The sequence below is a fragment of the Peromyscus leucopus genome, chromosome 16_21, assembly GCF_004664715.2.
Source record: "Peromyscus leucopus breed LL Stock chromosome 16_21, UCI_PerLeu_2.1, whole genome shotgun sequence".
In the NCBI taxonomy this organism is placed as follows: Eukaryota; Metazoa; Chordata; class Mammalia; order Rodentia; family Cricetidae; genus Peromyscus; species Peromyscus leucopus.
This window is the reverse complement of record NC_051084.1, coordinates 13,076,324-13,088,568: the sequence shown is the minus strand read 5'-3', so window position 1 is coordinate 13,088,568 and position 12,245 is coordinate 13,076,324. Positions and strand designations below refer to the sequence as shown.

General features: G+C 46.5%; 1 protein-coding gene across 2 annotated transcripts in view; it reads right to left on the bottom strand.

Moving 5' to 3' along the window:
• Zfand3 (zinc finger AN1-type containing 3) overlaps positions 1-10,841 on the bottom strand; it is a 247,165-nt gene extending 236,324 nt beyond the window's left edge. Inside the window, exon 1 of one of the 2 annotated variants that reach the window (XM_028885047.2) lies at positions 10,680-10,841. In XM_028885047.2, coding sequence (XP_028740880.1) covers positions 10,680-10,750 — 71 coding nt within the window. In that variant the 5' untranslated portion in view covers positions 10,751-10,841. Of the gene's footprint in view, positions 1-3,505; positions 3,609-10,679 lie in introns of those variants that run through there. The other variant, XM_037200116.1, reaches the window with a different exon arrangement.
• Between the last annotated feature and the right edge of the window lie 1,404 nt (positions 10,842-12,245).

Here is a 12,245-nt window from a genome sequence, read left to right as displayed (position 1 = left end):
TCTAGTTCACACACAAAACACTTAACAGAACTAATCACAAAAATCAAATACAAATAGCCTACTTCCTTTTGCAGTGTATCTATGAAGAAGACAGCAGAAACTGCAAAGGAAGTGCCACTTCTCACATACACAAGACCTGGACGACCAACGGAGGTCAAAGTGGAATGAAGTCATAAGAAATTACCAGGAAAGGACTTAACCACCCCCACACACCAGAACCCTGAGAACAATGGGGCCTGAGAAATCACTAGCTCTCAACTCAACCCTGAAACCTACTAAAGCCAGAGGGCACCAAGATGTCACCTTTTAAAACTCAAGACAATGATGCCAGCAATGCCCTCTGCAAATGTTCTTCGTATTTCTTATTTTCTATCATTTAATTTCCACTCATTGCACATGTCTCACGATGGCTCTGCTTTTGTTTTGTGCTGCTCAGGTTGTAGGGCTCTTGTATGTCTCTCTAGCAGTTTATTCACAGGTATTCTTCACTATTTTCTTCAGCCACACCCTACATGCTCCCCTCTCATTCTTTTCTTCTTCCTCTCATCCTTAACCCCTCCTCCTTTTGAAAACTGCACACTTATAACCTTCCGTACCGCTAAGCAATTTAACTGCTATGGACCCTAACAATATCTCATCTTTTCTTCCTAACTCCATCTTGATTTTTTTTCTGTTCAAAGTTGATCTATTGGGGCTGGAGAGATGGCTCAGCGGTTAAGAGCACTGACTGCTCTTCCAGAGGACCTGGGTTCAATTTCCAGCACCCACATGGCAGTTCACAGCTGTCTGTAACTCCTGTTCTAGGGTGCCCGACACCCTCACACAGACATACATACACTAATGCACATAAAATAAAAATAAATAATTATTTTTAAAAAGTTGATCTATTACATAATTTTTATCCTTACTCACCCTACTTCCATCCCATTCCTAATCTTATTAACTAAAATCCAAGTACACTCCATATGGAATTATCCATGGTTGTTTATCCTCCAACAATTAGTGAGGTTAAATGGGCCATTGTTATTAACTGGACAGTAGGTATCTACATAGTGTTAATATCAAATAATCAGGGAACAGTTATGAAATTTGTATCAGGCACCCACAGCTCCTACACTGTTTTCTGAACTATACACTCAACTCTACCATATCCAAATTCTGCAGGAACACTCCAAAATAAAAGAACATTCTGTTAAATAATAATAATAATAATTAACCATTGTAAAGAAATAACACCAGATGTGTAAATCCCAATGCAGTAATATAATAAACACACACACAAAAAAAAAAAAGACAACTTATCTCAAAACTACTAATCTCATTGTAATGGCATCTAGTCAGAGTGAACTAAATGAAATTCCACACAGAGAATTAAAACAAAAAACAAAACACAGACCCAGAGAGGCTAGGTAACAAGGAGGGCTCAAGGAGGGACACTCAGATCTACCTGGGAAGGGGAAATAGAAGAGATTTTGGGGGTGGACTGGGGACAGGTGGGGATGAGAACATGAGGGATCGGTGGGGGATGGAGGGGAAGTATACCAAAAGGGATGACTGGAAAAGCGGCACATTTCCAGGTGAGACAGAAACCTGGTGCAAGGGAAACTCCCAGGAATCTACAAGGATGATCCCAGTTAAGTCTCCTAGCAACAGTGGATATATAGCCTGAACTGACCATCTCCTGTGACCAAACAAGACTTCCAGTGGAGGGTTAGGACACCAACCCAGCCACATAACCTTTGACCTACAGTCTGTCCTGCCTATGGGATGTGCTGGGGTAAGAGTAGTAATGAGACTAAGGGGGTGTGGCCAACCAATGACTGGTCCAGTCTGAGGCCCATGCCATGAGAGTGAGCCCACCCCTGACACTGCCTGGAGAGCTAGGACCCAGAGGCTGAAAAGCCCAGAGACCTAGGATAGAACCGAACATGACTAGAGGGAAAAAATGTCAATGCAATGATGCCTAGTCATAGTCTGCTCTGCTCATACATTGGTGCCTAGTCCAATTGTCATCACAGAGGCTTCATTCAGCAACTAATGGAAAAAGATGCAGGGACCCACAGCCAACATCAGGCCACATTCAGGGAATCCTGCTGAAGAGAGAAAGGATTGTAGAAGCCAGAGGGGTCAAGAACACAAAAGAAAACCCACAGAAACAACTAACCTGGGCTCATAGGAACTCAGAGAGCCTGAATGGACAACCAGGGGAGCCTACATGGGACAGATTAGGCCTTTTGCATATATGGGAGCAGAGCCTGTCTATAACTCTTGCTGGCTTTGGAACCCTATTCCTCATACTGGGTTGCCTTGCCCAGTCTTAATACAAGGGGAGGTGCTTAGTCTTACTGTAACTTTGAAATGCCATGTTTTGTTGATATCCATGGGAAGCCTACCCTTTTCTGAACAGAAATGGAGGAGTGAATTGGGGAAGGGGGGAGAAATACAGAGGAGAGGTGGGAGGAGAACTGGGAGGGGAGGAGGGAAGGGAATGGCAAACAGGATGTAAAATAAAGAAATAAATTTAAAATTAAAAAAATAAACAGTTATACAACTATTTAAAAAATAATAAGTATGCTCCAAGAAAATAAGTTCTAGATTGAGAACACAAACAACTGAATGAAATAAGGAAAATGATGTAATATATGACAGAGGAATTCAACAAAGAAATACTTCAGAAAAACCAATCTGAAAGCCTGTAGTAAGAAAACACAGTAAGTCAAAAAATTGTGCGCAAAGTCTCACCAACAGAATGGCTCAAGGAGAGGAAAGAATTCCTGACCTTGAAGAAAAGGTAGAGAAACAGGATCAAACAAGAACAAAAATAAACCAATGAGGTACCAGTGAGAATTCCAAGATATATGTAATACTCTGATATGGTGATATTTGTGCTGAAATGTGATTTTATTTGTATGTTAATAAATAAAGATGCCTGGGGTCAGAGCTAATAGCAAGCCATAGCAGAAGCCTGGCAGTGGTAGCACATGCCCTTAATCCCGATCACATGACAGGCAGATCTCTGTGTGTTCAAGGACACAGTCAGCATGGACACACATGCCTTTAATCTCAATACCAACCCTAGAGACCTGGAGGTCTCTATAGACAGGCAGTGATGAGGAGGTCATATGGCTGGGTTTACAACCAATGAGAAGGCATAACAGAAAGTCAGTAAAAAGACAGACACACAGGAAGTGGGTCTCTTTCTCAGGGGCAGGACGGCAGCGGGGGGGTAAGAAGGCGGTCTCAGTTCTTGACTACTGCTCTCTGACCTCTGGGCTTTTAACTCTGCATTTGGCTCTGTGTTTCTTGTTTAATAAGGCCGTTCAGAATTACATCTACACTCTGAAAAAAACCAAACCTAAGGGTAAGAGGCACAAAAGGAGAAAAATCTAGTTCTAAAACTAGAGAAAGTACTGGAGAGATGTCTCCCCAGTTAAGAGTACTGACTATTCCAGAGGACCTAAGTTCAGTTCCCGGAACTCATATCTGGCAGTTTATTGTAACTCACCTATAACTCTGACTACAGGGGATCCAAGACACTCTTCTGGCCTCAAAGGGTACACATGGCAAACATTCATATACACACACATAAATAAAAATAAATCTTTTTTTTTTTTTTTTGGTTTTTCAAGACAGGGTCTCTTATGTAGCTTTGTGCCTTTCCTGATCTTGCTCTGTAGACCAGAGATCCGCCTGCCTCTGCCTCCCGAGTGCTGGGATTAAAGGCGTGTGCCGCCGCCGCCGCCGCCGCCGCCGCCGCCGCCGCCGCCGCCGCCGCCGCCGCCGCCGCCGCCGCCGCCGCCGCCGCGCCGCCGCCGCCGCCGCCACCACCACACCACCACCACCACCCGGTTAAAAATAAATCTTTTTTTTTTTTTTTTTGGTTTTTCGAGACAGGGTTTCACTGTGTAGCTTTGCGCCTTTCCTGGAACTCACTTGGTAGCCCAGGCTGGCCTCGAACTCACAGAGATTCGCCTGGCTCTGCCTCCCGAGTGCTGGGATTAAAGGCGTGCGCCACCACCGCCCGGCTAAAAATAAATCTTTTAAAAGGTATAAAAATGTTCTTAAAGTATCTAACAGAACATTTTTCCAAGTCTGGAAGGAGACATTAGGGCACTAAACAGACACAACCAGAAAAGAACCATCCCTCCTGCTATAATTAAAACACTAAATATAAAACAAAGGAAGTAGATTAACAGCAGCAAGACAGAAACACCAAGTCACAAATAAGGTGGTACCCATCAGAACAGTGGATTATTCAAATGGAACTTGAAAGCAAGAAGGACCTGGACAGATATTTCAAGTTCCAAAAGACAACACTACTACAGACCCAGTAAAGCTGTCTGTCATAACTGAAGGAAAAATAAAAACTTTGCACAATAAAAAAAAAGGACTAAAAATTTATAATTACTAAGTAAGTTCTACAAAAAATGTACCTGATGGAATCTTTCAGAATGAAGAGAAAAACAAATCCATCTGGTAAAGGATAAACCACACTAGAGTTAAGAGCTGAAGAGCAAGAAAAAACCAAACAGTACTTTCAACAAATGACAGGAGTCAACACAAATTTTCAATAAGAAGTCTGAATATTGCTAATTGTGCTGACACACACCTTTAATCCCAACAACTGCACGGCAGAGGCAGGTGGCTCTCCTGAATTCAGTGCCAGCACGGTCTACACCAGTGGTTCTCAACCTAACGCTGCCCTTTAACACAGTTCCTCATGTTGTAGTGACACCAATCATAGAGTTATTTTCATTGCTACTTCATAAATGTAATTTTGCTAGTAATAAATAGTAATGTAAATAGTTTTATTTTATGATGGTATTAGGCAACCACAATGAAAGGGTCATTCGACCCCAAAGGGTTGAGACCTAGTAGCTATATAATGGGTTCCAGGCCAGACAGGGCTTACACAGTAAAACCCTGTCAAAAAAACAAACAAAAATAAAAGGGGGTAACTGTTAATGGTCTCAATCTCCCAATGAAAGAACACAGACTAGTAGATTATATCAAAAAGCAAAAACCAGGAGTGATGGTCCAATAGTTAAGAGCACTGGCTGATCTTCCAAAGGACCTGGGTGTAATCCCCAGCACCCACATTGGAGCTCACAACCATCTGCAATTCCAGTCCCTCCAAGGATACTACATGCACATGGTACAGATACACATGCAGGGAAAACATTCATACACACAAATAATATTTTTTAAAGCAGGTATCATCTAGATGCTGCTCCAAGAAACACAACTCAGAAAGGATGAAAAGAGATATTCTAATAAACTCAGGTGTCACTGAGTATCTAACATGTTGTCAAACTATCTTCTAAATAATATGTTTACAGCCATACACTTCAGGAGCTTCCTTCTGGAGCGGGCAGCAGTTAATACAAAGATTCATAACTAGTCAAAGTGCTAAGAATGACTGTTGAGAACTCAGACACACACACACACACACACACCCCAAAGCACGGGGAACATGACAGAAGAGGGAGGACAGAAAGTGTTAAGAGCTGGAGGATAGGGAGGAGTCCTGTGAAATACCATGACAGAGCCATGAACTCACTGCATTCATGAACTCACTGCAGCTATGGTTAAATGCACCAGATAATCAAAAATAAAGCCATTAAGATCAGTCAACATTCCAGAAGGCATCAGTAATTGCATTCAGTGGATTACCAAAACAAAGAAGCTACGATAGTGAGGAGGGGGCTGCATGTCAGAGGTGAGGGTTATTCTGGGGGAGTGGAAGGGGTGAATTGGGTATGTGATCAACACACATTGTATATGTGTATGAAACTGTCAAAGAATAAATAAAAGATACTCTTTTTTTAAAATGTATCTACATTTTCATGATTTTTTAAAGTTTTTATTATATTTATTTGTGTGTATGTATGACATGCATGTCATGACACACATGTGGAAGGCAGAGGAAAAGTTGCGGGAGTTGGTTCTCTCCTTCCATCATGTGGGTCACAGGAATTGAATTCAAGTTATCAAACTTGACAAGCAAGTGCCTTTAGATACTAAACCATCTAATCAACCTAAGCTTTTTTATAATTTTCAAAATAATCAATAGTTTACAGTTAAACTTCATATTTAAATCATTATTCTATAAATATCAGACTGAATTTTTATGACCGCTACCCTGCAATATTTATTTACTGAATACATAATACTTCTCAGAGTTTCCATAATATTTCATTGTGACAGTCAATTGTAAAAACAAAATGTCAATATAAGTAACTGCATTGTTATATTAAAAGTAAAATACTCTGATCTTCTAACAGCCTACAATCCCAGAATATATACAGTATATTCTTGTTTTATATATGTGTGTGTTGTGTGTGTGTGTGTGTGTGTGTGTATATGTGTGTTTGTATTGAGAAGCCCTGGTTAGCCTTTAACTTACTATGTAGACCAGGCTAACCTTGAACTCACGTAACTGCCTACCACACCTCCCAAGCCCTGGGATTAAAGGCATGGGCCAGCACACCCATCTGTTCAATAATTTTCTAAAATATTTATGAAAAAACTGTACCTCAGTAAATTTGAAGCATATGAACAATTTTAAATGCATTAAAACTACTTATATCTAAATAGTCTGAAAGTACTTTCAAGCTAAGTCCAGTGGTAAACACCTGTAAACACAGCACCTAGACAGTTAAGTCTGGATCAGCCTGAGCTACACTGAGTTCCAACCTAGCCTGAGCTACATAGTAAAACCCTATCTCAAAAGACATGAAAGAGGGGAAGAAGAAAAAGAAGAACTCGAGTATATTCACATTAAAGAAAGGTACTGACAATTTTATTTCAAATATGGCAATTATCAGTAAGTGCTTTTTTAATTGATTACAAGATGTCTATAATGAACCAAGACAATGTTCATATTTCACTAAAACTTTGTACTCCAAGTTACAGGGAACAAACTGTTTTAATCCTAAAAAGCACAGTATCTCCTATTTAAAGAACTTTCAAGTTCTATAAACAAAGCAATCTTCAACAGTCTCCAAGGCAGCAAGTTTCCCAGTGAGTAGACAGTCTCTATAAATTACCCCAATTATCCATCCCAATGACACACACAGGTCAACCGACAGAGCTGGAAACTGCCTGCTCTAAGCACCACCACACTTGAACTGGATGCCCCTCCTGGCGGTCTCCTCTCTATTGTGCACCTACAAGACAGAGCTCTAAGCTCTCCAATTTGCCAAGCCCTCGTGATTGCTGTCCTGACTAGACAATGCTCAGCAGCAAACACTGACGCTTGAGTCACTGGAGAAAGCAGCAGCAATTCTAAAGGAGCTCCCTTTACTCTCGTGGGGCCAGAACAGGTCTACCGAGGAGGTTCCTCTGCAAATGCCTGGGTGTGGGCCCTGGCTGGCTGATTTTAAAGACCTGCAGCTTCCAGAGAGCAGTGCAGCACAAAATTTCTCAGAAACATATTTTTTGTTTTCATAAAGAGAAAAGACAAAGATATTCCTTGAAGACTTTCAGTCCATCCACGTTTCTGTGATCTTCCCAGCCAAGACACGCTCATGCCGCTGCAATGGCTAGCCCAGATTACTACTTCTGACAGGTGTTCTGTATCTCTAGGTCTGGCAACATTCCATAAACACATATACCACATTCATTCAAACATACAATCACACCCACACAGCTAGCCACTCTCAAGATCAACCAATAACCTTTCCTATCAAAGGTCATCACCTCAGTCCAAGCTCAAAGTCCTCTGAGCTCAGACTCCCCCACTGCACTCAGGACAAAAGCCCAGAGGCCTCAGCACTGCCCCGGAGCTGTTATCACCACTTTTCTCAACTCCTCAGCCTCATCCCCAGCTGACTGCTCTTCACAATCTAGCCATGGCCCACTCAGTTCCTCAACCTCTCCCTCACTTTCTGCCTTCACCTCTGCCGTTCCCTTTGCCTCAAACACTCCTCTCCCTCCTCCTTCCACCTTCTACCCTTCTTACAGATCCTTGCTGCAGTGGCCCTTTCTCCAGGACACTTCTGTCCACCCCCACCTTACTGAGGCAGCTGCCCCTCTCACAGCACCCTCAACAATCTAGTTAACCATTCTAAACAACGTCTCTGCCTCATACCCCTGTAATTGTGACAAGACTCTCATCCACCACAATCACAGGCACTCAAATATAAGTTGGATATATTCTAAGTTTCCCTGATAAACATAGTAGTATAATTATGGCCCATGCAATGATGAAACATTAAAATCAGCTATGACATGAAGAAAACAATTTGGCTGTTATTTGGCATGAAACACAAACTACACAGCTGTGTACAATCACCCTTAGGAAAGCTTTTAAAAAGGTGTGTTAAAGATGTGTTACCAGGCTGGGCGGTGGTGGCACAGGCCTTTAATCCCAGCACTCGGGAGGCAGAGCCAGGCGGATCTCTGTGAGTTCGAGGCCAGCCTGCTCTACAGAGCGAGATCCAGGACAGGCACCAAAACTACACAGAGAAACCCTGTCTCGAGAAAGAAAAAGAAAAAAAAAGTGTTACCAAGTAATTTACTAGCTTTGAGCTCACTACTTCTGTTAGGCAAACCAAAGTTCATAAAGGGACCAGACTAAAGGAATCAACAAAGAAACCCTGGATGCTTTAGCTCAAGACTTCTGCCGTCTGCTGCTCCCAAAGTGTCTTAGCCTGACTCAAAATCTGCAGCAGGCTGAAGGCAAGTAGCTGTTCCACTTCTCTAGCTCCTGATCTAAGCCTTGATCAAAGTAAAAGTTCCTTTCACTCATCGTATCAGTCCCAAGGACATAAAAGCATGTTGTCCGGAAGCAGACCTCTGCTACACTCTAAGCATCACAGAGGGAGTTACTGGGAGCAACTTTCTTCAGGCCACATGTCCCACAGTAAGTTTCAATCTAGGGCTTGTAACAGATTTTTCCAAAGTGATGTCATAATATGATGGCACTAAGTACTCGGAAGCACTCACCCACCACACCCTGTACTCCCTACTCGAAGGGGCAAGTTACCCATCTCCTATGTGGATTGCCCCCTCCAGTAACAGATAATGGTCCCTCCCTTGGAAGGCTCCTCATGAGAGCTGGACTGTCCATGCAAACACTTCAGCATCTCACACACAACCCAATTCCTGCAACTCTAACTTTATCAAGATGTCCACTGAGCCGCAGAGTCTTTGCATCTGCTTAATTCTGGTGTGTGGTTTTTGATTGTTTTGTTTTTGCAATATTTTTATAACAAAGTTCAAGATAAATTTCTTAAATGTTTTAAATCAAGTTAAAATGAAGTCTCTACAGCTAAAATACTTTCACATGTTCCTAATTTTTGATACTGCTACAACTTATTCTTGACTAAGGTCCTCCCACTGAGAATTTTTTTGAAGAGGATCCACTTAGTGGCGAACTTCCACAGAAATCTACTTTAAAATCCACTTACTACCCATCCTCGCCCTTAAACGTACCTTTACTTTCTAAATTAGCCATTCCTAGCGTATAGACTAGCCATATCCCAAGACGTCTTCACTAGAAACAGCCATTTCCTTCAAAAAAATGTCCCAACACAATCTTTAAAACAGACCAAAAGCCTGAAGCACAAAGGCTGCTCCTGAAAGTCTCCAGCTTCCTTACACAGAACTAGTCAGGGTATGGTGACAGCCCCTGTTAGGTGACAAGCTACAAAATCCAAAGTGTTCCAAGGACAACTTAAAACCGTCACTGGGGGGAGGGGGGGTCCCCCATACCTGTCTGTCTCTGTCTCACACACAAACAACCCACCCTAATGCTGTATGCAATTAATCGTACACTGTGCGGTGAACTTTTTTTTTCTTTTTTTTAATAGAGAAAGAGGAATTTGAGAGCCAATGAGGAAACCGGCTCTCACAATTCCACAAGCCAGGCTGGCTTGAGGTTCTGTTGGGGAGTTTCTGGTTTGGGTTCGGTTTAGTGGAGGGGATTGGGGGGGGGGGGTTTGTTTGGGGGGTTGCTATTTTTTGGGGGTTTTTTTGTTTTTTGTTTTGTTTTGTTTGGACAAGGAATTTTTAACAGACTCCCTGACTGCTGTTTTAGATAAAAGTGAGACCCTCCACAGATCCCTATTAAAGTTTACTCTCCACGCCCGAATTCCGGACTGTGGACCTGTTCAAACGTGTGACGCGTGAACAGCTTCCCGAAAGCAAATGGGGACTGCGATATAATTTAGGAAGTGATGAGGCAAATCTCCCGGGGAGCAGCAGCAGGGAGGGAGGGGAGGTGAAAAAGTCAGAGGAAATACCCTCCTGGGGGCTGGGCACCAACTCCGACCGAGATGAGGGGGAGGCGGACTGGCCCTCTCCCTCCGCAGGCCGAGGGAGAGGGGCAGCCCTGCCCCAGCGCCAAGTGCCAGCGCCGCCACCTCATCCCTCCCCCTCGCCCGTGGCCCCTCACCCAAAGCCGGCCTCGGGCCAGCGAGTCCCGCCGAGGGCAGCGCGGCCCGGGCAGGCCTCCCCCCCACTCCTCCTCCTCCTCCTCCTCCTCCTCCTCCTCAGCCCACCCTCAGCGTCCCCTGCCCGCAGCCCTCCCCAAGCCGAGGCCGCGGTCCCCGCCCGCTCCCCCGAGGCCCGGCTTCCGCGGCCCAGCTTCCCGGGGCTCCGGCCTCCCTCGGGTCCCCCCACCCCACCCCACCCCACCCCGAGGCCCGCGCCCGCGCCCCAGCCCCCACACTCACCCCCAGAAGCCGCAGGGACAGCGAGGCGGCAGGCTGGGCGCTTTGCTACGCTCGCTCCCGGCGTCTCCCATGGTGCTCGGCGGCGGCGGAGCTCGGAGGCGACGGCGGTGGCGGCGGCGGCTGGGCCTGGGCCCCGCTCGAAGGAAGCGGCGGCGGCGGCGGCGGCGGCGGCAGCGGCGGGGGGCGCGGGCCGGGGGGAGGGGAGGGAGCGGGCGCGCAGGCGGGCGCGAGTCCGGGGCTCGGAGCCGGGATTCCAGGCCGGTCAGCTGGAGGCGGGCGGCACCACTCGGCCTGAGGAGAGGGGGGGGCGCGGCGAGGAGAGGGAGGGGAGCTGCGGAGGAGGAGCTGGGCCGTGCGGGCGAGGGAGACCCGGCGCCCTCCGCCGCTCTCTCCGCCGCTCCCCAGCCACAGCGCTGGTCCGTGCGGCGGAGCTGGCGGGCTCGGGACTGGGTGGGGGAGAACCCGAGGCCCCCGCCGGCTGTGGAGTCGCAGCGGCCGGCTGTGACGCCCCGGGGCCCCCCGCTCGCTCCGTAATTCCCTCCCCTCCCCCCCCTCCCCAGACTGTGCTGACCGGACAATGGCCGCTCCGCCCCCTCCCCTCGGCGGACACCCCTCCCGAGGCGGTGCGATGGTCTCGCCCGGGGAGGGGAGGGGAAGGGGGGTGGAGCGGCCGCCGGAGCCCAGCGGATCAGCTGGGATCGGGGCGTGCCACTTTGTTCAGCGCCTCGGAGTGCGCACCGCCCGGGTTCCTCGAGCGAGCGGCTCCTCCGACCTCCGTCTAGCCGGAACTTTTAAAAGCGAAAGCGAGCTTTCACTCTCCTATCTGAGGAAGGGGAACGGGTTCCAGAGCCCACCCACCCCCGCTGAGTAAAACCAATGGTACGCCCCGAGCGGCCAAGGGAGCAAATGAGTTGTTTAGGGTAAGTTGGGTCCCAGAGCGACGGCGCATGCGCCTGGAGACCTCCTGGTCGCATCCCGAGGAGGGTGGAGCGTTTTCCAAACCCGGAAGTTGTCTGGGTGTCCAGTGGCCACTGCTGCTCGGCCGGGTTCTTCAAGGCCTCTGCTCGCGCTCCTGGTCGATGCTGGGAAGCGTTTCTCCCCAAACTGCCAGCCGTCGGAGAATCGCCCTTCCCATTCCTCCCCCACTCCCAACTCACTCTTCCAGTTCTGCCCGGAAAACTGCTCCCCCCCCCCCCGCATCAATGAATTCATGGAAAATGTATACTACCTTTCTCAATAGCAAGTCCAGGGCAGAGGGAACGTGGGAAGGTGTTTCACCCTGCTGATGTCCTCCATCTCAGAGTCCCAAAGTCCACTCCTAATGTCTTGATTTGGAAAACCTTCCTTCTCCCTGGGGCAGATACGGTTGGTTTGGGCAAGAGAGGTGACCTTTTAACATACATCTATGATGTATATTAATAAGTGGCCAAAGAAACCTGAGCCATTGAAAGAATCTTTAATATTCCTTATCCAGGATCCTGAATTCTTTCTGTTCTTCAGTCAGTGGTGACCAGAATAGTCCACTGCCGATCACTAATTTTAACACAAAGGAGACTTCTACCAGAA